The sequence below is a fragment of the Dermochelys coriacea genome, chromosome 20, assembly GCF_009764565.3.
Source record: "Dermochelys coriacea isolate rDerCor1 chromosome 20, rDerCor1.pri.v4, whole genome shotgun sequence".
NCBI classification, from domain to species: domain Eukaryota; kingdom Metazoa; phylum Chordata; order Testudines; family Dermochelyidae; genus Dermochelys; species Dermochelys coriacea.
Window position 1 is genome coordinate 12310251 of NC_050087.2, and position 22047 is coordinate 12332297.

A 22047-nucleotide genomic window follows, 5' to 3' on the forward strand; every position below is an offset into this window, starting at 1 on the left:
CCCTGCGCCAGGCTGCAGGCGGAGGAACGCCCGCGGCCGGAGGAGGAAGCAAGCCCACGGCGCGGTGACTTCACGCGCCAGGAGTACCTGCGGCGCCACCAGCTGAAGCTCATGGAGGACCTGGACAAGGTGCTGCGCCAGAAGCCAACCACGGTGCGCGCCCTCAAGAAGGGGCGGCCCAAGACGGTATTCTGCGACGACTCGGCCCTGGCCCGCAGCCCGGTCAAGGGGCTCCTCGGTACGGTTGGGGGAAGGGTGGTTCATGGACAGTGGGTGTGGGGGGAGAGGGGTTCATGGGGCCACCCCTTGCCCAGCTGTCCCACACAGCTGAACCCCATACTCCATGACCTGGAGGGCCCAGGAGCTGAGTCTGACTTAACTCTGGGGGGAAGTGCTTTTTTGGGGGGCTGGGAATGTTTTTTGGGTGCTGTCTGATAGAGATCTCTGCCCCCCCCCAGGCTCCAGGCTCAGCAAGGTGTACTCCCAATCGACCCTGTCCCTCTCCACTGTGGCCAACGAGCCTGGGAACTCTCTGATGGTCAAGAGACCCTCCAGGTGAGAGCGTTGGGGAGTCGGCTGGGCAAGTAACCCCCTGTGCTTCTCCATTGCCTGCCCTCCCCCCGCCCCCGGATTCTGCCACTTTAGATAGTGGGGTCAGGGGTAGCATTCATTCTGGCTCCTCCCAGTGGCCTGGAGCAAGGGGAGAAAGCAGCATAGCTCCCATTGGCAGGGGAAACCCCAGGCTGGGGGGCTGGCTTGGTGATCCCTGGAGTCCTTCCTCCCTTCTTGGGGAGTGAGGGGTGGAGTCTCCTGTGGGGGCAGTGATGGAGATGGAAGGTTTTGGGGGTGGTGACTCCCAGAGAGCTGGAGGGTGGGGGGGGGGGGTTGACTGGCTCCTGCATTGGAACTCCTGCCCTGTCTCAACTGCCCCCTGCCCCACAGAGCCGCGTCCCCCTCGGGCCTGATGTCCCCCAGCCGTCTGCTGGGCAGCCAGAGCCGTGAGCGGGACTGGGAGAACGCATCAACTGCCTCGTCACCTGCCTCTGTGCCAGAGTACACAGGTGAGCCAGACACCACCTCCCCCCTCCCCCCCCTTGTCTTCGAGCTGGGGTCTGCTCTGTGGCAAGGCTGGGAAATCCCTCTCCTGTGGGTGCTGGGGCAAGCTGCCAGTGTCCTGTACTATTGTTTTCTCTCATTTTTGGTAGAGGCCAACCCCTGTTTAAAGGCCCATGCTGCCTCAGTGCCATTTAGACCTTTGTCTCTTAGCCTGCCCTGAGAGCAAACAGTCCTCCCACATGCAGAATATAGGGGAAACTGAAGCACATACAGGATTCATTAAAAAGTTCCAACTTTGTCAATTGCTGAGAGCCCCCCTTTCCCACCCAGACTCTCACCTGCCTCCACCTCCTGCTGCCTGCCCCAGTCCTGAGTACACAGCTGAAGACGCCTCTTCTTCCCCCTCACCCCCCCACCTCTAGCTGCCACCTCCATCCCCATGGACATTGATTAGAACTACCTGGGGCCTAGTGGGAGGTTCCCTGGGGGCAGGGGTAGGGCCTGGTGGGGCAGTTCCTAGATCACTGGATCTAGCTCTAACCCACTTTCCCTGGCAGGGCCCAAACTGTACAAAGAGCTGAGTGCCAAGTCCAACAAGCACATCATCCACAACGCACTGTCACACTGCTGTCTGGCCGGCCGCGTCAACGAGCCCCACAAGAACAAGATCCTGGAGGTGAGGAGGGGGGCTCCTCTTACTCCCCTATCCTGGAGCAGGAGGTGACTGGGTATGGCTGGGGGGTGAATGGGTAGCGGGCCTTTGTGTTGTGGGGTTGAGGGCTTGCCTGGTCTCTTAACGTCACCCCTGCCCCCCAGGAGATGGAGAAGAGCAAGGCCCATCACTTCCTGATCCTGTTCCGAGACTCCAGCTGCCAGTTCCGGGCACTCTACACGCCAGCAGGGGAGACGGAGGAGCTGATGCGCTTGACGGGCTACGGTCCCCGCACCATCAGCCTGGCCATGATTGAGGGCATCTACAAGTACAACTCGGACCGCAAGCGCTTCACCCAGATCCCCACTAAGACCATGTCCATGAACGTCGACGCCATCACCATCCAGGGCCACCTCTGGCAGACCAAGAAGCCAGTCACCCCCAAGAAGCCAGGCACCCCTAAATAACCTCTCCTTGCCTCTCTGGGATGAGAGAGCTCTTCACACAGTTGCTGCTGCAGGACCCTGTGCCCTGGCTGTGTGCCCAGGCAGGGCCCAGCAAAGGGGGAAAGGCTTAGCCTGGGAACTGCCAAATACACTAAACTATGGGGTCAAAGGGCAGGGGGGGAGAACGGCCTTGGTAAGGCCTGGTCCTGCTCTACCCTAGGCTGAGGGGAGGGGCTAGGTGCCCCTCGACTAGCTACTCTGCTCTACCCCCCTACCACCCATCTGAATGTCAGACTGCACCCCAGGGGCATGTCTCTCCCCCTCCCTCCATGAGGTGTGGATCAGGGCCTGGCTCCTGGGCTGTGTATATTATACATAACTATACAGAAATTGAGCTATTTAAATGATTTTGCAATGATTTGTATATAGTGAATTGCATTTGATAAGCAGGTTGGGATGGGCCTGGTGTGGGGGGACAAGGGGTGGGGGGGGGGTCTGTCTGTCTCCATGTCTTGTCTATTTTGTATCTTCTAAGCTTCTGCCACAATGGAATTATGTGTTGAACTTCCCCCTTGCAGGAGGGGTGCTGAGCACAGGACTAGGTACCAGGGCCACTGCCTCAGGCTCTGGGTGGAGGGGACCTGGGAAATGAGACAGCCTAGCCTGAGCCCCCCTGTAGCTGCCCCAGGGAGTAGGACTCCCAGTGCCCATAGCTCCCCTCACCCCTCCTAGCCCAGGTGGCTGCTATCTGTGCCCCTGTTTGGGGCTGGAGTGCTGTCCTGCCAGCCCCATCCCTTCCTGTGTGCCTGTGTCCAGCTGGAAGGGGCCTGCTCCCTTCTAAGGGGCTGTTAGAGCTGAGCCAGGCCAGGTGCCACCCCCCCGGCACAGATGCTTGGTCCAAGGTGCTGTGGGCCTGCTCAGGTGATCCCCCTGGCTCCCTGTGGCAGAGGGGGTGCTGGGCAATGCTGTAATGAGCTGGCAGGAACCTCACCCTGTCACTTAATAAAGTAACTTAAAGGTGCTTCTGTCTCTGCCTGGTTCCTCATCAGAAGAGCAGCCTCACCCTGCTGCCCACAGTAGGGCTGTGTATGCATCAGGGAGCCTAGGTTCTAGCCCCAGCTTGGGGAAGGGTGAGTCAAGAGAATCCAAGCTGGGGGCCTGGGCAGCAGGAGCAGGCTTCTGGTTTCAGTGGAATCCCACATGGAAAATTTTTCCTTGTGGTTTTATGGTGGAAAAACAAACTTCTCCATGCTCTGGCCCAGCCCTTGCTAGTGCTCAGAGCCTGAGCCAAGGGCTGTATGTGGAAAGTGCTTTGGGGACCTGGTCTCCAGGCCTGCAGCCACTATGCCCCCACCCACCACCTGGCAGCAAGAACTGCTCCTGCAGGCTCTGATGTAGCTCTACACCTGCCCCCGGGACCAGCTGATACAGAACTGGTGCTGACCAGCATATTTAACCCTAACCCTGCCCACTCCTGCAGGGACCTTTAATGCTCAAAGCTGCCTGGGCTGTAGTCCAGCTCCAGCCCCCCACCTCACATCATCCCTCTGCCCTGACAGCATGGCTAGACCTGGCCAGAACCAAGGGTCCCTCTCCCCCAGCCCTGACCTAGACCAGCATGGTGCAGTTGTGGGGAGGGCCTCCCCAGGGCAAGCGGGTTTAAGCTGCTGGAGTCTATAGCAAAGAGGCTGCCTGACCAGGGGTGAACAGCCTCCTCCAGGTCCATGCTGCACTGTCACCACATCCCTGCCCAGCACAAGGTGGGGGAGGCTCTGCCTGCAGCTCTTCCCCTGCCCCCCTCCCTGCACAATGAGAGCCCAGCTAAGGTTAGAAAAAGAAACATTTATAGTCAAACACAGCAGCCCTGGGGGGGGTGCACTCCCCCTCTCCCTGCACAAGAGCCAGGACACAGGCCCACACTCAGCCATGGCAGCAGTGGGGGGAAGAGCACCATGTGCATAGCTTACCCCACACTAGCAGTGGAGACCAGCTGGAGGGGGCAGATTAGCCCCAGCTACTATCAGGGGCTCTGCCTACTCCTTGCCTACTTAATTAGCCTGGCTCCCAAAGTGCTTCATGAGGAAGGGGGGGGGTGACAGGGCAAGGGGCCAGTAGCCCAAGGGCAGGCTGGTTCCACCCACTCCTGCCAATAGCCCTGAGCAGGGTCCTCCTCTTCCCTGCCCTGGGCAGCAGCCAGCTACTTAGAGCTACAGCAGCCCCACCCTCTGAGGAGCCAGGGGTGGGGCCAGAACTCAGGGAGCTTGCTTGGTCCACAGGACCAGGAAAACTAGGGCAGCTGAGCACCCTAGGGTGATGCCCTGGCTGAGGGGCTGTGCTGGGGGGTACACAGCTCCAGCCAGCTCTGGGGGATGGACACTCAGCCCATGCTCTAGGGGACTAGCCACAGCCCAGCAGCTCCAGGCTGGCCCAGGAATCTCAAAGTCCAGACCCCTCTGCCCACAGTCCAGGAGTGGAGCAGGATCCATGGTGCCCGCTGGCTGTCCCCAGCTCAGTCGACCTTCAGCCCCCCGAACACAGCGGAGGGGACGCTCTGCTGCTCCAGCTGCACCTCTGTAGGGAGAAGCGGAGGGTGGGTCAGTGGTGAGCCAGCACCTGCCTCCAGCCAGGAGACAGACCCAACTATGCCACACCCAGTGCCCAGCCCCACCCAACTCCCATCCTTAGCCTGAGGGGCAGGACATATCCAGCTACACTAGGCCCCTCCCCCAGTCACAGCTGCACAGCCCCCCCTTACCATCAGGCTCATTCTCCTCGCTCTCATCCCCCTCATCCTCATCAATGTCGATCTCATCAGGGTTCACCTGCCTGGAGAGTGCGGCCATCTCACTGCGTGACACATCGCTCCTACCAACATACCAGGGGGGAGGGGAGTGAGCCAGGGGCTAGGCACCAGGGAGCCAGCTGCTCCAGAAACACTCTTGGGCCCCCACTGTCCACAGCTCCCCACATGGCTCTAGGCCTAAGACAGGCTCCCCACAGTGTGCAGGGGGCTATGGCTGGCTGTGCCCTGGGTGCCAGCTTTAGCTAGCAGGGAAGGGGTAAGGGCAGAGCTCAGCAGGGAGGGTGGTTGGGGGTTACAGGCTCAGCTGGTGAGAAGTCAGCCCAGGGCTGCACTGGCACACTGGGCCCTGGGCATCTCAGAGCCATTGCTGGCTATAGGGCAGGGGAGCCAAGCCCCAGCATGCAGTAGGGCCAGGTGCCCAGATGCATGCTGGGATATGTAGTCTCCACAAGCTTCCCTATGCACACAGACCTGACAAAGAGGATCTTCTCCTTCGACCGGGGCTTGTCCCGCTCTGTCTCGGCGGCCAGCTGCTCCGCCCGCTGCTCCAGCAGCTTCATGTCGTCCATGCCACTCTGGCCCGGCGCCAGGTCTGACACTGGAACCAGACAGCAGGGCGAATGTCAGGGACACCTCTGTGTGGGGTATAGGTGCCCCCAAGGCTCCCACCAGGCAGGGGGGCAGGTTGCTTACCGGTGCCTGTGGCATTACTGGAGACTTTGAGCATCTGTGAGGCCATGAAGTTGACCTGGGTGTTGTAGGTGGCTTGGACGCTGCGTTTGATGCGCAGCATCTCCCGGATGGTGTCTTCGTTCCCGTGCCGGATCTCAAAGTCCTTCCATGTCTGCCAGAAGGAGCCTGTGGTCTGGGGGTGGGGGGTGAGCCCAAAGGGGGTGAGCCTTGCAGTCCCCACCCCCATGGCCTGTCCTACCCATCCCCTCAGCCCTCTCTAAAGAATCTGCTGCTAAACCACCCCCACCCAGCTCAGAGACCATCTGCCCCCAGGGCTCAGGCTGTTACTGGAGATGGGGCAGGATGCCGGGCCACCCCGGGGCGCTAAACACCCCCCCCCGTCCCCTTTGGCTCCATGGTCTGCAAGACAGTCCCGCAGTGGGAGTGGGACCTCACGGAGCCCCACCCCTAAAAGAGCTAGACTTAGCCCAGGGCTGTCCTGGGGCTGTGGCAGTAGGACCCAGAGAAGGGCACAGGGGGAGCCCTGCACAGGTTTATAGGGGTCCCATCACCATGAAGCCCCTCCCCACTCACCCCAGGGCTATAGGTTCCAGCAGTCAGAGCAAGACACCCCCACCCACCTTGGCTCTGGTCTGACAGGCAGGCAGGCACTATGCCAGGGAAGGTGGGAGGCCCCTGTCCAGCACTGCTGCATCCCCACCATAGCTGGGGGGAGGGGGTGCAGGGTGGGCACCATGGGTCACTGTAGTGCCAACTGGTGGTGGGTGAGGTCAAGGGCCGAGCTCTCCACTACCAGCTTCCCAGCTCCAGGAGTGAGGGTGGCCCTGGTCCATCTCCCAGACTTCTCTAGGGCAACTGATCTCTCTAGCAGGGCCCAACACCCACCTGGCTGGGCAGAGTGGCAGGGAAACCAAGCCTAGGGAGCCTGGGGACACTAGTGCCAGGGACCAGACTGTAGGGGACAATCCCACCCCCAGGGCCCCAGCTCACTCTGCCACCCAAAGTTCACCCCAGGGCCCCTACCCGGGGGTCACAGATCTGTGAGCAGTAGGAGTAGATGGCCCGGGCCCGGTCGATCTCGCCCAGCTTGCACTCCATGTCGGCAAAGCGCTGGCACATCTCGCGGGCATGCTCGTCTGACAGCACCTGTGGGAGAGACTGTGAGAGAGTGCCCCTGAATCCCACCAGCCTCCATCCCCACTCCTCCTCGCCCAACACTGGCTCTGACCCCAGAGCGCACCCTGGGCGGATGGATGGACAGACAGCATGCTCCCCTGAATGCCCTGCCCCTGACCCCACCCCTGGGTGAGGGAATCCAGATGCCATGCAGTGTGCTCCCTGCAGGCTGGGGCTCAGGACAGGCTCCCCCCTCCGAAGATCCCGGGTTCATGGCTTCGCAGCCTTGGGCTGCAGAGTACCAGGGGTGAGGGGAGTGTTTGGGATTTGGCCCGGTGCTCTCTGTGCCCATCTCTGCTGCCCAAACATCCCCGTTACAAGAAGGCAGCGCTGCCCTCTAGTGCTTGGACAGGAGGTGCAGACCTCAGCCAGCCCACGCCTCTCACTGCCTGCTGGAGGGGTCTAGGGCTCCTCAGCACCAGCCCATGGGATTTGGGTGCAGGAGGATGGGAGGGGTTTCTGCTACTGAATGGCAGGAAGGGGCCTAGGACAGCCCAATGCACTGGCACACAGGGGTGGAGGCAGTGCTCTAGGCCCATGTGAGGGGGAAAGGGGAAACCTCTGCCAGCTCTACCCCCTACCTCACCTCAATGGCCTTCTCATAGATGCTGCGGGTGTGGGTGACCCCATAGATCTCGGCCGCCCGCTTGATGTAGATGTTGTACATCTCGTACTGCTCCGAGGGCTGTACGGCCCGTGTGGCCCGCTCGTACACTGCCATGGCATGCCGCGCCAGCCCGAACTCCTCCTCCAGCTTGGCATACAACAGGTAGATGGCTGCAGGGACAGGGTGCATTAGTGGCTGGCTGGCAAGGGTACGACTGAGGGCCCTGGTACAGGGTCACCAGGCCACAGGGTGACTCAGAATGGCATCAGAAACCTGCAGCACCACTGGAGCAGAGGCAAAGCTGGCTGACGGGGGTGGGAGGCCCGCAGAGGGGCATGTGTGTGGGGAGGGAGCAAAGGCAAAGCCAGCTGGTGGGGGGCTGCGTACGGGGGCACTGGCTCTGCCACAGCCCAGGATCTCAGGCCCTCTTTGCCACACAGCAGTCTGTGCTCGAGTCCACATGGAGCCGCAGGCCCAGTGGGGCTGGGCTCCCCCATTCAGCATCCCATTCACCAGGGCTCCCCTCGGCTTGGAGACAGGACTGGGCACCAGTGCGGGTGGAATCCTGGCCAGACAGAGCCACATGGCAGTTGACGCCAGGATGCCCTCATACCGGGGAGCCAGGAACCCTTGCCCCCACGTACTCTTGGCGTATTTCTGGGGGCAGCCGTCCAGTGCCTGCTCGAAGAGGTCGCGGGCACGCTCCAGCTTCTTGCCGCCATAACGGTCGATGAACTTGGTCAGGTAGGTGTTCCAGATGTCGTACACATTGGGCCAGCGGAACAGGGAGATGCCCCTCTCGTAGGCCTGCCGAGGGAGGAGTGTGAGCATGGCTGCCCGGGTCCCCCTGGAGCCCTCACATCTGGCAGCATCTGGTGGAAGTTCCATGACCCCCCAAGGAGCAATCGCAGCATCTCCCCCCACCCACAATCTGCACATTAACCCTGTAATCCCCACGGAGCCACTTCAGAGCCCCTCTGATACAGCCAGCTCTGCAGCCCCTCCCTCACCGGGCAAACGCCTGCCAATCAGGGGTTCTCTGCCAGCCCTGCCCACCAGTTCCCCCTCACCCCTACCCCAACTCTGCTTCTTGGAGCCCAGCTAAGTCACAGCAGAGCTCCCCTGCACCTTGAAGCTCTCCTCGAAGTAGGTGTGCTCCTCCAGGAAGAGGGCGTAGTTGATGATGATCTGGGGCGTGGCAATGCGCAGGTCCAGGATGCGGTCATACACCGCCTTGGTGGACTAGGAGAGAAGACCAGGCGGGCAGCAGTATTAGATGGATTACGGTAGGGGCTGGCATGCTGCAGGGATCCAGTGGGCCCAGCAGGATGGACGGGGCGGGTGAAGGCTGAGCCTGGCGCCATCCCCAGTAGAGTCCACGCCCTGCAGTTCCTCTGCCGGAGAGCAGCTAGGGCCCGGCTCCTTGGCCTCCCCCCCGGGGACCTGGCCCCTGAGAAGGGTGGGTATCCTCACCTTGAAGGTGCCCAGGCTCTCTTCCAGGTCAGCCAGCATGGACCAGACTTTGAGGGATTTGTACACACGGTTCTGGACAGGCTCTGAGGTGTCGAAGTACTCTGCTTTCTTGGCTGGGATGGCCGTGGCTTTCTGTGGGGCAAGAGGGGAGTGCGCTCAGTGGGGCAACGAATCCTGTGCCCAGGATTTCGTGGCCAGTAACACACAGGGTGGGCAGGGCCATTCAGGGACTCATGACATCCCCTGGCAGGCGCCACGTAGGCAGCTGCTCACCATCACTCACTGAGTCCACAGCAAAGCATGGCCCACACTCAAACCACTAGACCACCTGCCCCTCCCAGAGCTGGGAGTGGAACCCTAGAGTCTGGGCCTTAACCTCAAGATTCATAGATTCATAGATACTAAGGTCAGAAGGGACCATTCTGATCATCTAGTCCGACCCCCTGCACAGCGCAGGCCACAGAATCTCACCCACCCACTCCTACCAAAAACCTCACCTATGTCTGAGCTATTGAAGTCCTCAAATCATGGTTTAAAGACTTCAAGGAGCAGAGAAGCCTCCCTCAAGTGACCCGTGCCCCATGCTACAGAGGAAGGTGAAAAACCTCCAGGGCCTCTCCAATCTGCCTGGAAGAAAATTCCTTCCCGACCCCAAATATGGCGATCAGCTGAACCCTGAGCATATGGGCAAGATTCACCAGCCAGATACTACAGAAAATTCTTTCCTGGGTAACTCAGATCCCATCCATCCAATATCCCATCTCAGGGGATTAGTCCTATTTACCCTGAATATTTAAAGATCAATTACTTACCAAAATCACATTATCCCATCACACCATCTCCTCCATAAACTTATCGAGTAGAATCTTAAAGCCAGATAGATCTTTTGCCCCCACTGCTTCCCTTGGAAGGCTATTCCAAAACTTCACTCCTCTGATGGTTAGAAACCTTCGTCTGATTTCAAGTCAACTTCCTGGTGGCCAGTTTATACCCATTTGTTCTTGTGTCCACATTGGTGCTGAGCTTAAATAATTCCTCTCCCTCTCCTGCATTTATCCCTCTGATATATTTATAGAGAGCAAGATGTTCCTCTCTCCTCTACCCGCCCAGGACTCTCCAGCAGCCTAAGAGACGGTTGCCTGGCGCTTGCCCTCGTATACCACATTGCCACTCCCATCAGCCCCCCTATACCCAGCAGGGCTGGGCTCACCCGGAGGATGCGCAGGGCCTGGTCATAATTCTCATGGCGCAGCTCCATCTCCCCATACTCGCACCAAACGCAGGCTAGGTCGTCCACCTGCTTGAAGTTCACCTTGGTGGCCTTCTCAAAGATGGTCCTGGCCTGGGCAAGGGGAGGGAGGCAGAATCAGAGGGAGCATGAGCTGCTCCCCCCAGCCCCCGACCAGCCCACTTCCCTGAGCTCTGGCAGGAACCCAGCCCCTGCTCCCCGCCTGGCCCCAGGCCAGCCTGCTCCCCCCCAGCCAACCTGCTCCCCTGAGCTGTGGCAGGAGCCTGCCCCACTCCATCTCCCAGACTCCAGCAGGGGCCCAGACACAGTGCACCCAGACAGGCAGAAATCCCTCCCTCACAGACCCCTCTGCCCTGGCCTTCCAGGGTTGGCATTAATGGGGATCCTGCACAGACTCTCTCTCCAGGTGCTTGGGTGATGCTCCTGCCCAGTTTAACCCCCACTAGCAGCCACTGCTGGGAACACGAGTCCTGTTTGTGTGACGCCCCAGGATGAGGGTCCTATCACACCGCACCCCACCCTCCTGATGGGTCCCCTGGGCAAGGGCAGGGAGAGGAGGCAGCTTTTCTTAGCTGTTCTCACTCCGCGTCCCCAGCAACACTCACATCCTCGATCTGCCCATTGTCCTCGTAGAACTTGGCAAAGGAGACCCAGAGTGTGTGCGTCTTGCCGGTGGCCTTGAAGGGGTCCACGGTCTGCACGGCCTCCGTGTAGGTGTTGATGATCTGTGAGGGCAGGTGGGCGCCAGCGTTAGATCCAGCAGGAGGAGAAGGGCACACTCTGCTGAAGGCCTTTGCCAACAGAGCTGCTACAGCAGGGCCCACACAGTTCCTCCCTGTGCCCCAGAGGGGTGCCTTCTAGGGGTGAGGGTGGAGTTCAGTCTCCCTTGACTCCTCACTGGGGCAAGTTAATTTCCCTGGCAATCTCACAGAACCCAGTGATGAGGAAATGGACCGAGACTCGCCCACACTGCACACGCAATGGGAGCAGCTTTCAGTCATTCCCAGCCTGGATTGGAACCCGGGCCCTATGCCCTAGGTTTGAGCCTGGATCAGCACCAGTGACACAGCCCCTCGCCCTCGTCCCCTGCCCCAGCCAGATCAGAACCGGTGCCTGTAGCCCATTCCCTGTGCCCCAGCTGTTCTAATGCTCTGGACAGAGCCCCAAAGACGAGCCAAGTCTTTGCTACCCCACTCCTTGCACAACCACTTACACTCACTGCCAGATGGGACGAAGTGGGAATAGTTTGAGAATCCTGCTGCAGCATCAGTTTCCCAGCGAGTGGGAGGGGCCTGGTTGCTCTCAGGGGAGGCTAGGAGATGGATGGGGGGGTCTTATTCCCCATGGTAGTGGAGCATCTAAGATGCCAAAGGGGACCCCAAATTCCAGGCCATTGACACCTAGCACCCAAGGACCCACAGATGGATTTCCCCGTCTCTCCTTAGGGAAGCTGAACAGCAGCCCCCCAGCTGGAGATCAAAGGGCTGCCGAGGTCGAGGTGGGGGGACCAGGGCTGGCTGCTGGAAGGAGTCAGGGACTCTTGGTTGGGGTTGACCAAGGAGGCCAGATGGAGGGTCAGACAGAGCCTGAACAAAGAGGCTCAGTCCAGCTCAGCTGGGCTCTGGGCTAAGCAGGAGGGTCTGTGCTTTAACCTCAGTGCTCTGGGCTGACTACAGACTCCCCATGCTGCCTTTGGGGTTACTGTTCTGACAACGCTGTGCGAGCATTGCTGCCAATGCTGGGTGAGGTCATGAATTCCCCATGGGGGTCTGCCCTGTGGGACTCGCTGAATGGAGCTCGCGGGGTGACGCAGGGGTGCGGAAGGCCCAGGCTCCAGAGGCGGTGAAGCCATTGGGCTTATCCTGGAGGAAGCACGACAGCCAGAGGGGGTCTGGCACACGGGAAGGCTCCTCCGAGAGACTGTTCCAAAGCTGGGGCTGTAGCACTGATCCCATGAATATACTGGGGTCAGGTCGGGGTGAAGCCAGTGCAGTAAGGGAGACGTGCACAGCTGGGAAACACACTGACCCTGCCTGGGGCAGGAGGGACCAGGGCAGTGCCAGCTGCCCAGTCTACCTCTGTGTAGCACACCAGCCCCACGCCCCCACTACAGCACCCTCTAGGGCGGCCCAACACACTACATAGCCAGCAACTCTTACCCCCTCGGCTTCCCAAGGACGCAGCTACCACCCCCATCTTAGAGACAGGGAAACTGAGGTACAGAACAACGGTGCCACTTGCCAGAGAGAACAGTGTGTGTGTGGCAGTACAGGGAACACAGGTGTCCTGACTCACCCGAACCACTTGCCAGCCTCTGCCTGGGGCTATTTTCCAAGCAAATCCCACCAGAGGGCTCAGCCATGCCAGGCTGGGCTTTTCAGAGCGCTGCAGACAACACACCTGGTGTCTCAGCCTCCCCCCGAGCCATGAACCGCATACTGAGCCATGCTGCACGAACTTGCGCCCCAAGTCCATCACGCTAAAGCATGCGTCAGCCTCGTGCAGAGCGGATTAGCGGGGGAGATCTGTCCCACACCAGAGATGGCTGCATCTCAGCACCAGGCACAGGATCCCTGTAAAACCAGCCCCCATGTGCCCCACACCCCAGAGGCAGCTGCACCTCTACCCATCTCCCCATTCCCCTGGGATGCCAAGGGGGGGAGGGGGGCATCAGGATGAGAAGGCAGAGCCCCAGGGTGAGCGTGTGGCCCTTGCATGCTCCCCTGGGGGATGGGCCGGCCCGGCCCTACCTCTCGGGGCTTCCCCTCATAGAGCTTCACACGCTTGTGCCACTCGTGGACGTTATGGGGGTTCTGGCGCAGCAACACACTGTTGAGCAGCAGGGGGCGCCGTGTGATCAGCTGCTCAAAGCGAGCGAGGCGCAGCTCAAGGTCCACATCATCTGTAGTGGGGAGAGGCACAGGCAGGATTAGCCACCGGCCTAATGTCCCTGCCAGGCCCTGGCCCTCCAGGAGTCCCGAGTCCCAGCCCCCCATTTAATGCTCCCCACTCCCTCCCAGAGCTGGGAATTGAACACAGGAGTCCCGACTCCCAGCTCTCCCTCTGGGCCTAGCAGGGTCTTACTATCCTCCACCCCTTCCGAGCGGTCCTTTGTGCCTCCCATAAAGAGCAATCAGCTGCCAGACTCTGGAGGCCAAATGCAGCCCTGGTGTAAGTGGTGTAACTGCAGATGTCAGTATTACCCTCCTTGCCCCCCAGTGCCACACTTGGAGCTCTGCCTCCCCAGGCTGGCCAATCCCCGCTTAGGAGCGCTGCATGGTACCTGCAGGCGGGGCCCAGTCCCCCACTCACCCTCCTCCTCCTGTCCCAGCTCAGAGGTGGTCTCCATCTTGGCTGCGATCATGCTCTCCTCGAACTGGGCGTAGCTGTCAAACACCTGGGTGAAATCCCGCACTGTCATCACCGTCTGGATGGCCTCCTCGTACACGTCCCGGGCCTGAGACATATGGCACTGTGAGCAAGGCCCCAGGCTCCCTATCCCACAAAGGGGCCCCTCCAAGCTAGCTCCAAGGAGAGAAATGGGAGCTATGGCCCCTCCACCCTGATAAGCCTCCAAAGGGCCCTTGCCCAGAGGTGAGATGCAGCAATCTATGGGGTGGAGAAGTTGATACAGGGATCCCTTGCCTGGCGCTGAGATGCAGTCACCAGTGGGAGTTGTTTGGTCCCTTGCCCGGTACTGAGATGTGGCTGCTCCTGGGGTGGGGTGCAGCAACTGTTTGTAGTAGAGAAAGAGAGCCTGGAGCACTGAGCCTGGTGCAAAATTTAAGGCCTGAACCCAAGGCTGTGAAGCAAAGTCAGGCCATGTATTAAAATAAATGCTCACAAGGTGACTGCTCACTATATGAACTTGGTAAAGCTGTTGCTAGTGGAGGCCCTAGATATTTACAAAAAGGTATTTTAGAAGGCTAGTACAAATACACAAAAAATTAGTACAAAATCAAATGGTTTGACAAATCAATCAATAAAAATATTTTGTCCAAAATACAAGGAACAAGGGGAGGTAACAAACAGGTGTCATAAAACACGTCAGGTGCTGTGCAAGTTGTTTATCACAGTTTGTCTCAGTCTATAGATGTCGGGGGACCATGCCTTAAACCGCAGAATATCAGGGTTAGAAGGGACCTCAGGAGGTATCTAGTCCAACCCCCTGCTCAAAGCAAGACCAACACCAACTAAATCATCCCAGCCAGGGCTTTGTCAAGCCTGACCTTAAAAACCTCTAAGGAAGAAAATTCCACCATCTCCCTAGGTAACTCATTCCAGTGTTTCACCACCCTCCTAGTGAAAAAGTTTTTCCTAATATCCAACCTAAACCTCCCACACTGCAACTTGAGACCATTGCTCCTCATTCTGTCATCTGCTACCACTGAAAACAGTTTAGATCCATCCTCTTTGGAACCCCCTTTCAGGTAGCTGAAAGCAGCTGTCAAATGCCCCATCATTCTTCTCTTCCACAGATTAAACAATCCCAGTTCCCTCAGCCGCTCCTCATAAGTCATGTGTTCCAGTCCCCTAATCATTTTTGTTGCCCTCTGCTGGATGTTTTCCAGTTTTTTCACATCCTTCTTGTTGTGGGGGGCCCAAAACTGGACACAGTACTCCAGATGAGGCTTCACCAATGTCAAATAGAGGGGAACAATCACATCCCTTGATCTGTTGGCAATGCCACTACTTATGCATCCCAAAATGCCATTGGCCTTCTTGGCAACAAGGGCACACTGTTGACTCGTATCCAGATTCTCGTCCACTGTAACCCTTAGTTCCTTTTCTGCAGAACTGCTGCCGAGCCATTCGGTCCCTAGTCTGTAGCAGTGCATGGGATTCTTCCATCCTAAGTGCCGGACTCTGCACTTGTCCTTGTTGAACCTCATCAGATTTATTTTGGCCCAATCCTACAATTGGTTAAGATCAGTCTGGATCCTATCGCTACCCTCCAGCATATCTACCTCTCTCTCCATTTTAGTGTCATCTGCGAACTTGCTGAGGGTGCAATTCATCCCGTCATCCAGATCATTAATGAAGGGGATTGGTCCTACTTTGAGCAGGGGGTTGGACTAGATGACCTCCTGAGGTCCCTTCCAACCCTGATATTCTATGAATTCTATGAATTTCTATGTTGAACAAAACCGGCCCCAGGACAGACTCCTGACGCACTCTGCTTGATACTGGCTTCCAACTAGACATCAAGCTGTTGATCACTACCCGTTGAGCCTGACAATCTAGCCAACTTTCTGTCCACCTTATAGTCCATTCATCCAGCCCATACTTCTTTAATTTGCTGGCAAGAATACTGTGGGAGGTAGATACGCTGGAGGGTAGGGATAGGGTCCAGTTACTTAGACAAATTGGAGGATTGGGCCAAAAGAAATCTGATGAGGTTCAACAAGGACAAGTGCAGAGTTCTGCACTTAGGAAGGAAGATCCCATGCACTGTTACAGACTGGGGACTGACTGTCTAAGCAGCAGTTCTGCAGAAAAGGACCTGGGGATTACAGCAGACGAGATGCTGGATATGAGTCAGCAGTGAGCCCTTGTTGCCAAGAAGGCCAATGGCCTATTGGACTGTATTAGTAGGAGCATTGCCAGCAGATTGAGGGAAGTCAAGAAAGGATGTGGACAAATTGGAGAGTCTCCAGCAGAGGACAATGAAAATTATTAGGGGGCTGGGTTACATGACTTACGAGGAGAGGCTGAGGGAACTGGACTTATTTAGTCTGAAGAAGAGAAGAGCGAGGGGGGATTTGATAGCAGCCTTCAATTACCTGAAGGGGGATTCCAAAGAGGATGGAGCTCGGCTGTTCTCAGTGGTGACAGATGACAGAATGAGGAGCAATGGTCTCAAGTTGCAGTGCGGGAGGTCTAGGTTGGATATTAGGAAACACTTTCACTAGGAGGGTGGTGGTGAAGCACTGGAATGGGTTAGCTAGGGAGGTGGTGGAATCTCCATCCTTAGAGATTTTTAAGGCCCAGCTTGACAAAGCCCTGGCTGGGATGATTTAGTTGATGTTGGTCTTACTTTGAGCAGGGGGTTGGACTAGATGACCTCCTGAGGTCCCTTCTAACCCTGATATTCTACAATTCTGTACCTCTCCCCCAGTTTAGCGTCATCTGCGAACTTGCTGAAGGTGCAATTCATTCCATCATCCAGATCATTAATAAAGATGTTGAACAAAACCAGCTCCAGGACCAACCCTTGGGGCACTCCGCTTAATACTGGCTGACAACTAGACACGGAGTCATTGATCACTACCCACTGAGCCCAACAATGCGGCCAGCTTTCCATCCACCTTATAGTCCATTCATCCAATCCATACTTTAACTTGCTAGCAAGAATACTGTGGAAAATCATATCAAAATCTTTGCTAAAGTCAAGATATATCACATCCACCACTTTCCCCATATCCACAGAGCCAGTTATCTTACCATAGAAGGCCATCAGGTTGGTCAGGCATGACTTGCTCTTGGTGAATCCAGGTTGACTGTTCTAATGGGACAGCTGAAATTCCTGCTGCTGACTGAGCCACTCCTTGCCTTGGGCACTCACGGGTTAGCGTGCCTGTAGCTCTTATGGGACGCTACGACTTTGCCTTAAGGGCAATAAACCTGGCCGAGCACCTTTGTCACCAAACCATGCCTGTGGTCTTTCTTGATAAGTAAAATTGGGGGCTGCTGAATCAGCAGGCTGCGCTACCTGCTAGTGCTGATAACACTGGACCTCTAAGAACAAAAGCACTGAGCAACCGTAACAGCTTAGCAGCAACATTCCTCTCTTCTACCCTGTTTAATAGTCACATGGCAACACCACACAAAGGGAGATGATTCAACACTATGGCGCTAGGAACCTTAGAAATACTAACTGGTTAGAGGAGACAGAACAACTAGAGACACTAACTTTGGAGGAATGCAGAGGGTCAGCTGGAGCATGCTGGATTGGGCCTGGACACTGGGGTTAATATCCTCACTGCTGAGAAACACGTCATGGGCTCATCAGTGACTAGATAGTGTTCTGTGAGCTGTTTAACCCCTGCCATATTCCATCCCAGAGACAGGCACACTCCAGAACCAGAACAGTGATCCCTCCAAAGATGTGCTTTGGGCTCCTTCCAGATGAGATCGGCTAGGCAAACAGGAGCTACTCCAGTGCCTGAGTGAGCAGGGAAGCCCAGCTGCTTTCCATACTGGGGTGGTGAACTCAGACTTCCTTCATCCCTGCTGGGCTGGACAATTCCCCCCCATCCCTCTGCAGACAGGGAAGCTCTGTGGGGGGCAGGAGGGAGGGCTGTGAGGAGCTCCCCCAGCCTGCTTCCCTTCCCCATCCCCCCAGACTGCCCTAGTCTTTGCATTACCCTCCCAGTCCTCCCCAGGCACTTCCCTCCCATGCTTCCACCCACACTCACCCATTTCAGGATCCAGTTCAAATGTCACTCACCCTGCTTCAAAACCCCTCTAAGATTCAGCTCAACCATCCCAGACTCCCATAACCTCCCCCCAACGAATCACCCAGTACCAGCTTCCTTGTGGCACTTACGGCTGTTGCTAGTGAGAGCGCCTTCTCCCATGCAGCTCCTGGATCCAACCCTCAGGTGGACGCTTCACATTCCACCACACCTGGTTTCCCTGTCCCCTCAGCTCATGATTCACTAACCCTTTGGGGGCCCACGCTGCACCCAGCCATGTAACCTCCTGGGTTGTTGCTTCCCCAGGACCTTTAACCCCTGTGCCCACCAAATTAAACACCAGCTTCCCCTTGCAATGGGAAAGCCTTTGCCAGCAGTTAGCACCATTCACAGAGCAGCCTGCATGGAACAGCGCCCATCCCTAAAAGCTCCCAGTGCTGGCCTTGCCCACTCCTCAAGGTACCTTCTCAAAGTGCCCACTGCGGATGTAGTAGTCGGCCAGGGAGCACCAGAGCTTGCCCAGCTGGTCGGTGAAGCGGGTGAGGCCTCCGCGAATGATGGCCCCAACATTGAGGGACTTCACCTTGTCAGGGTTCTGGGAGATGAGGTCACAAAGCTCGTGCCACAGCTGGAGGGAGAAGGAGACATCAGGCAGCAGGGCAAGGCTACACAGGCCACTCAGCACCCACAGGGAGCTCCCAGGCCCTGAGCCCATCTAACCCATCCCCCAAGATTACTGTGCCCATGTGGGAGCACATAGCATGATGGCTATTCCTGTTCCTGCCCTGGGCTTGGGTTGCACATCTGAGCCCATCCCCTCCACTTCCCAACACCCTGGGGCCTGGGCTCCAGGCTGAGGTCTGGTACCCAGCCCCCCGCATTCACTCCTGCTGCCCCACCTGGCACATTCCAGGATGTGAGAGACCCTGCGTGGGGGAAGTGCTCTAGGGGACCAGCAAGGAGGCTGGGGCACAAGCCGTCTTTAAGGGGAGGGAGCAAGAGGAGCTATTAGCAATGGGGTGGATGACTGGCACAGCTGTCCCCTCAGGAAAGAAGCCTCGCCCTGGGAGCATGGACACCTCACCTGGTAGTTGGATTTCCCCTCCTTGGAGACGAACCTCTCGTCATTGACCACAGTGGCAAGGCGGAGGGCGGCCTCGTCCAGCCGGTCGATGGAGCGCAGATATTCGATGTACTCTTCAGCGTTCTCAGGGCTCAGCTGCAGCACACACAGCAGGGATGAGCATGCCTGGCAACCTAGCACCCCCCATGCTTTTGCAGGTTAGCACTGCCTCCCTCTACGCCACCCCCAATCTCCAAGCACTTCACAGTTCACTAGCTCCACTCTGTGAAGGGAAACTGAGGCACAGAGAGACGAAGTGATTTGCTTGAGGTTCCACAGCTAGCTGGGGCAGGGACAAGCGGAAGGACAGTGCAGAACTTTGGGTGCAAACCTGGGATTTGGAGAGACAGGTTCAATTCCCTGCTCTGGCTCAGCCTCCCTGCATAACCCTAGGCAGGTCACTCAGCCATCCCCTCCAATCCGTTTGCCTCCACTGCAACATACCCTGCAGCCATGGGCGGGGTTAGGGCTGGATCTTGACCCTATGAGGAGCAGAAGCTCCAAGGCCTTTGTTCCATTGTTGTGGATCCACTGTGCAGAGACAGGCAAACCCAAAGGAGACTGTTCAAAAGGGGGCAGCTCAGCAAAGAGTAAAGATTAGGGAGTCTGGTGCCCTTACCTTCAGGTACCTGCGGTAGACTCGCACAGCCGTCTCGGGCAGGGGATACAAGCGCACAAACTTCAGGTAGAGGGGCCAGATTCGATGGTGCTGCGTGATGGGCAGTGCCCGGAGTGCCCGGTCAAAGGTCCTGCGTGTGCGGGTGATCCGGCACTGATCCATGAGGAACTGGCAGTAATCTAGCCAGATCCGAGGCATCTGCCAGTTCAAGAGGCAAGATTGCTTACCAGGGCAGGACCACAGGGCGGACCGGACTCCTCCTATCATGGTTATACTGCCATGCTGTGGCACAGCTGTCTCTAAGGACAAAACCCCTTCTCCTTAAGGAGGGAAGCCCTGTCCCCAACATTGTGGGTACCTCACCCGGTATTTGGATTTCCCCTCCTCCCTGTTTGTTTCATTCTGGCTGGCGCAATGGGCAGAAAAGGCCCTGGGGGTGGATCCTCAAGAGAACCCTACAGAGCCTTGTGCCTCGAAGTTGCTGGTTCCAACCCACCCTGAGGCCTGAAGTGACCGACAGCCACCTATGGGGTTACACAAAATAAGTTTGCTGGCCCCAAGGCAGCTTCCTGCTGGCCCCCAATCCCCTAGCTCATTAGCAAGCTGAGCACAATGAGGCCTGGTCAGTGCTAATGCACACTGGCTAGTGATGGCATGGGGGAACTGGCCCTGCAGCTGCCCAGGCTATGACCATTCTGGAGACACACATGGGACTCAGAGCAGGCAGGCAGGGGTCTAAGGTGTGGGGGGAGCTCATGGTTGATGATGAGGCCCAGGACACAAGGGGTCCATGATTAGGTGATCTACAGCCTGGGGCAGGAGCTGTCCACGGTTGGGGACAGGGCCATGCAGAAAGCCTCCAACAACCCTGCCCTCATCAGAGAGCCTTCATCTACCACCATCAAGTCCAGCAGCTTTGCCGCTCATCTGTTCCAGGTCTCCCCATACCTTGTGCATGAAGACGAGGGCACGTTCATGGCAGTTGTTCACCTCCTCATAGCCGGGGTCAGTCACACACCTGTTCTTCACCTGCTTCCGGCGCTGCTTAAGGTAGTTGTACCACAGCTTGTAACTGCAAACACCATGGAGTTGTCACTATCAGAGGTTTCTTTAGCCTGCGCTCCTGTCCTGGCCCTCACAGAGCCTCCTGCTGGGAGAGGCTAGGCATGTGGTAGGCGGGAAATGCCCATATCCAGTGCACCTGCACTTCTCTGCAGTGCTTCCCACATGAGACACAGCAGTTGTGAGCTTCTAAAGGGTATGTCTACACTGCGATCAGCAGTGTGACTGCAGAATGCATCAACAGAGATGAGCTGCCTTCGATCTAGCGAACTTGAACAGCAGCAGCACAGGCTGTACAAGTGAGCCCACAAGCCCGGGTATGTACTCGTGTGGCTAGCTTCATTGCCATTGTTATTGAGCTCACTAACTTGGGAGTGTATACACATGCTCCTGTCATACCTCTTACTGCAATGTAGACATGCCCAAAGAGTTCTCCATGCCTTTGCTCCCAACCACATACCTGCCTGGCAGCTCCTTGAGGGCTCTCTCGTAGATCAGGTTCAGCACATGCCGAGGGGCGTTCTGCTTGAACTCAATGTAGCGGATCCAGCACTTGACAGAGAAGGGGTTGCGCAGGATTTCTTCCTCGTACTGCAGATCCTCCTCCTCCTGCATGTGGGAGGAAGGGATTAGAGGCAGAGCCCAGGCCTCTCCTTTATGCCCAGGAACCTCTGGGCACTAGCAGCACCACTTCCAAGACTCAGAATCCGTTTAGTAGGGAAACCACCAAGGGAATCCAAACTTTTAACTCTCATTTTTCTCTATTTATTGCAACCTGTTTCCTTATTCAGTGTTTGCTCCCTCCGTGGTGGCAGCCTGTTTTGTTAATATGGAGCTGGGGATGCAGACGTACTGGTTTATTATTGTAGGGTTGCCTAGAAGGGCCAGGGCTTTGCAAATGTTGTTTTGTCACTACAGGGTTAGGGTTAAGGTTACTACAGGGTTGCTCAGGAAAGCTAGTACACTGGTTGTAACCTGTATACTGGTTGTTATTACAGAGCTGCACACACACTAGCTTGGTATTGGAGGGTACAATTAAAACCAGACAGAGAGCCAAACTGAGATGTCGAAAGCTGACCCTTGCACCACAGCTTCAGAGCTAAGGTCTGGGGAAAGAATCACGGCACGAGAGTTGCTCCAGCACCTGGCAATGACAGCCATGTACACTTGAGGGTTCCTGAGTTTTCCAGGGTCCAACTTTGGAAACCCAGAGCTCTGCCTGGATGTGGCCGATGAAACCCTTCCTCACACAGTGGGGAGGCGGACGTGGGGGCCCCAGGCTGGTAGGGGGCAGGTCCGAGTCTATGGGAGGCAGCGTGAGGTCCATGGAAGGTTAGGGAGCAAAGCTAGGTCCAATGTGGCAATAATGGCAGGGGCTCTGGGTCCATGGGGAGTTAGGAGACAGGGCTGAGCCTGTGGGGGCAGCATGGGGGAAGGGCTCTGGGTCCATGGGGAGTTAGGAGACAGGGCTGAGCCTGTGGGGGCAGCATGGGGGAAGGGCTCTGGGTCCATGGGGAGTTAGGGGACAGGGCTGAGTCTGTGGGGGCAGCATGGGGGGAGGGGCTCTGGGTCCATGGAGAGTTAGGGGACAGGGCTGAGTCTGTGGGGGCAGCATGGGGGGAGGGGCTCTGGATCCATGGAGAGTTAGGGGACAGGGCTGAGTCTGTGGG

At 57.3% G+C, this 22047-nt stretch overlaps 2 protein-coding genes across 10 annotated transcripts in view; one reads left to right on the forward strand and one right to left on the reverse strand.

The window, feature by feature from the left end:
- CAMSAP3 (calmodulin regulated spectrin associated protein family member 3) overlaps positions 1 to 3175 on the forward strand; it is a 35961-nt gene extending 32786 nt beyond the window's left edge. For all 5 annotated transcript variants that reach the window (XM_038378553.2, XM_038378554.2, XM_043506253.1 and 2 more), the window contains 5 exons: positions 12 to 238; positions 459 to 555; positions 943 to 1061; positions 1614 to 1732; positions 1873 to 3175. In XM_038378553.2, the coding sequence (XP_038234481.1) occupies positions 12 to 238; positions 459 to 555; positions 943 to 1061; positions 1614 to 1732; positions 1873 to 2175 (865 nt within the window). In that variant the 3' untranslated portion in view covers positions 2176 to 3175. The remainder of the gene's footprint in view (positions 1 to 11; positions 239 to 458; positions 556 to 942; positions 1062 to 1613; positions 1733 to 1872) is intronic.
- Positions 3176 to 3976: 801 nt separating this feature from the next.
- Positions 3977 to 21007, reverse strand: XAB2 (XPA binding protein 2). Of its 5 annotated transcripts, XR_006278296.1 has the most exons (19): positions 20838 to 21007; positions 20264 to 20387; positions 19316 to 19513; positions 18658 to 18792; positions 18037 to 18201; positions 13468 to 13612; positions 12906 to 13057; positions 10761 to 10880; positions 10117 to 10248; positions 8907 to 9038; positions 8562 to 8675; positions 8078 to 8240; positions 7413 to 7603; positions 6674 to 6808; positions 5651 to 5822; positions 5429 to 5555; positions 4910 to 5019; positions 4564 to 4725; positions 3977 to 4512 (listed from the first exon to the last, which is right to left on the reverse strand). XR_006278296.1 is itself a non-coding variant. In XM_038378608.2 (18 exons), the coding sequence occupies exons 1-18, from the start codon at positions 20990 to 20992 to the stop codon at positions 4664 to 4666; spliced, it is 2520 nt and encodes an 839-aa protein (XP_038234536.1). In that variant the 5' UTR covers positions 20993 to 21007; the 3' UTR covers positions 3977 to 4663. The 5 variants fall into 5 exon arrangements, 4 of the variants coding, with proteins under 4 accessions (XP_038234536.1, XP_043362221.1, XP_038234535.2 ...); XM_038378608.2 differs by having other exon boundaries at positions 3977 to 4725; positions 6674 to 6796; XM_043506286.1 differs by having other exon boundaries at positions 3977 to 4725.
- Between the last annotated feature and the right edge of the window lie 1040 nt (positions 21008 to 22047).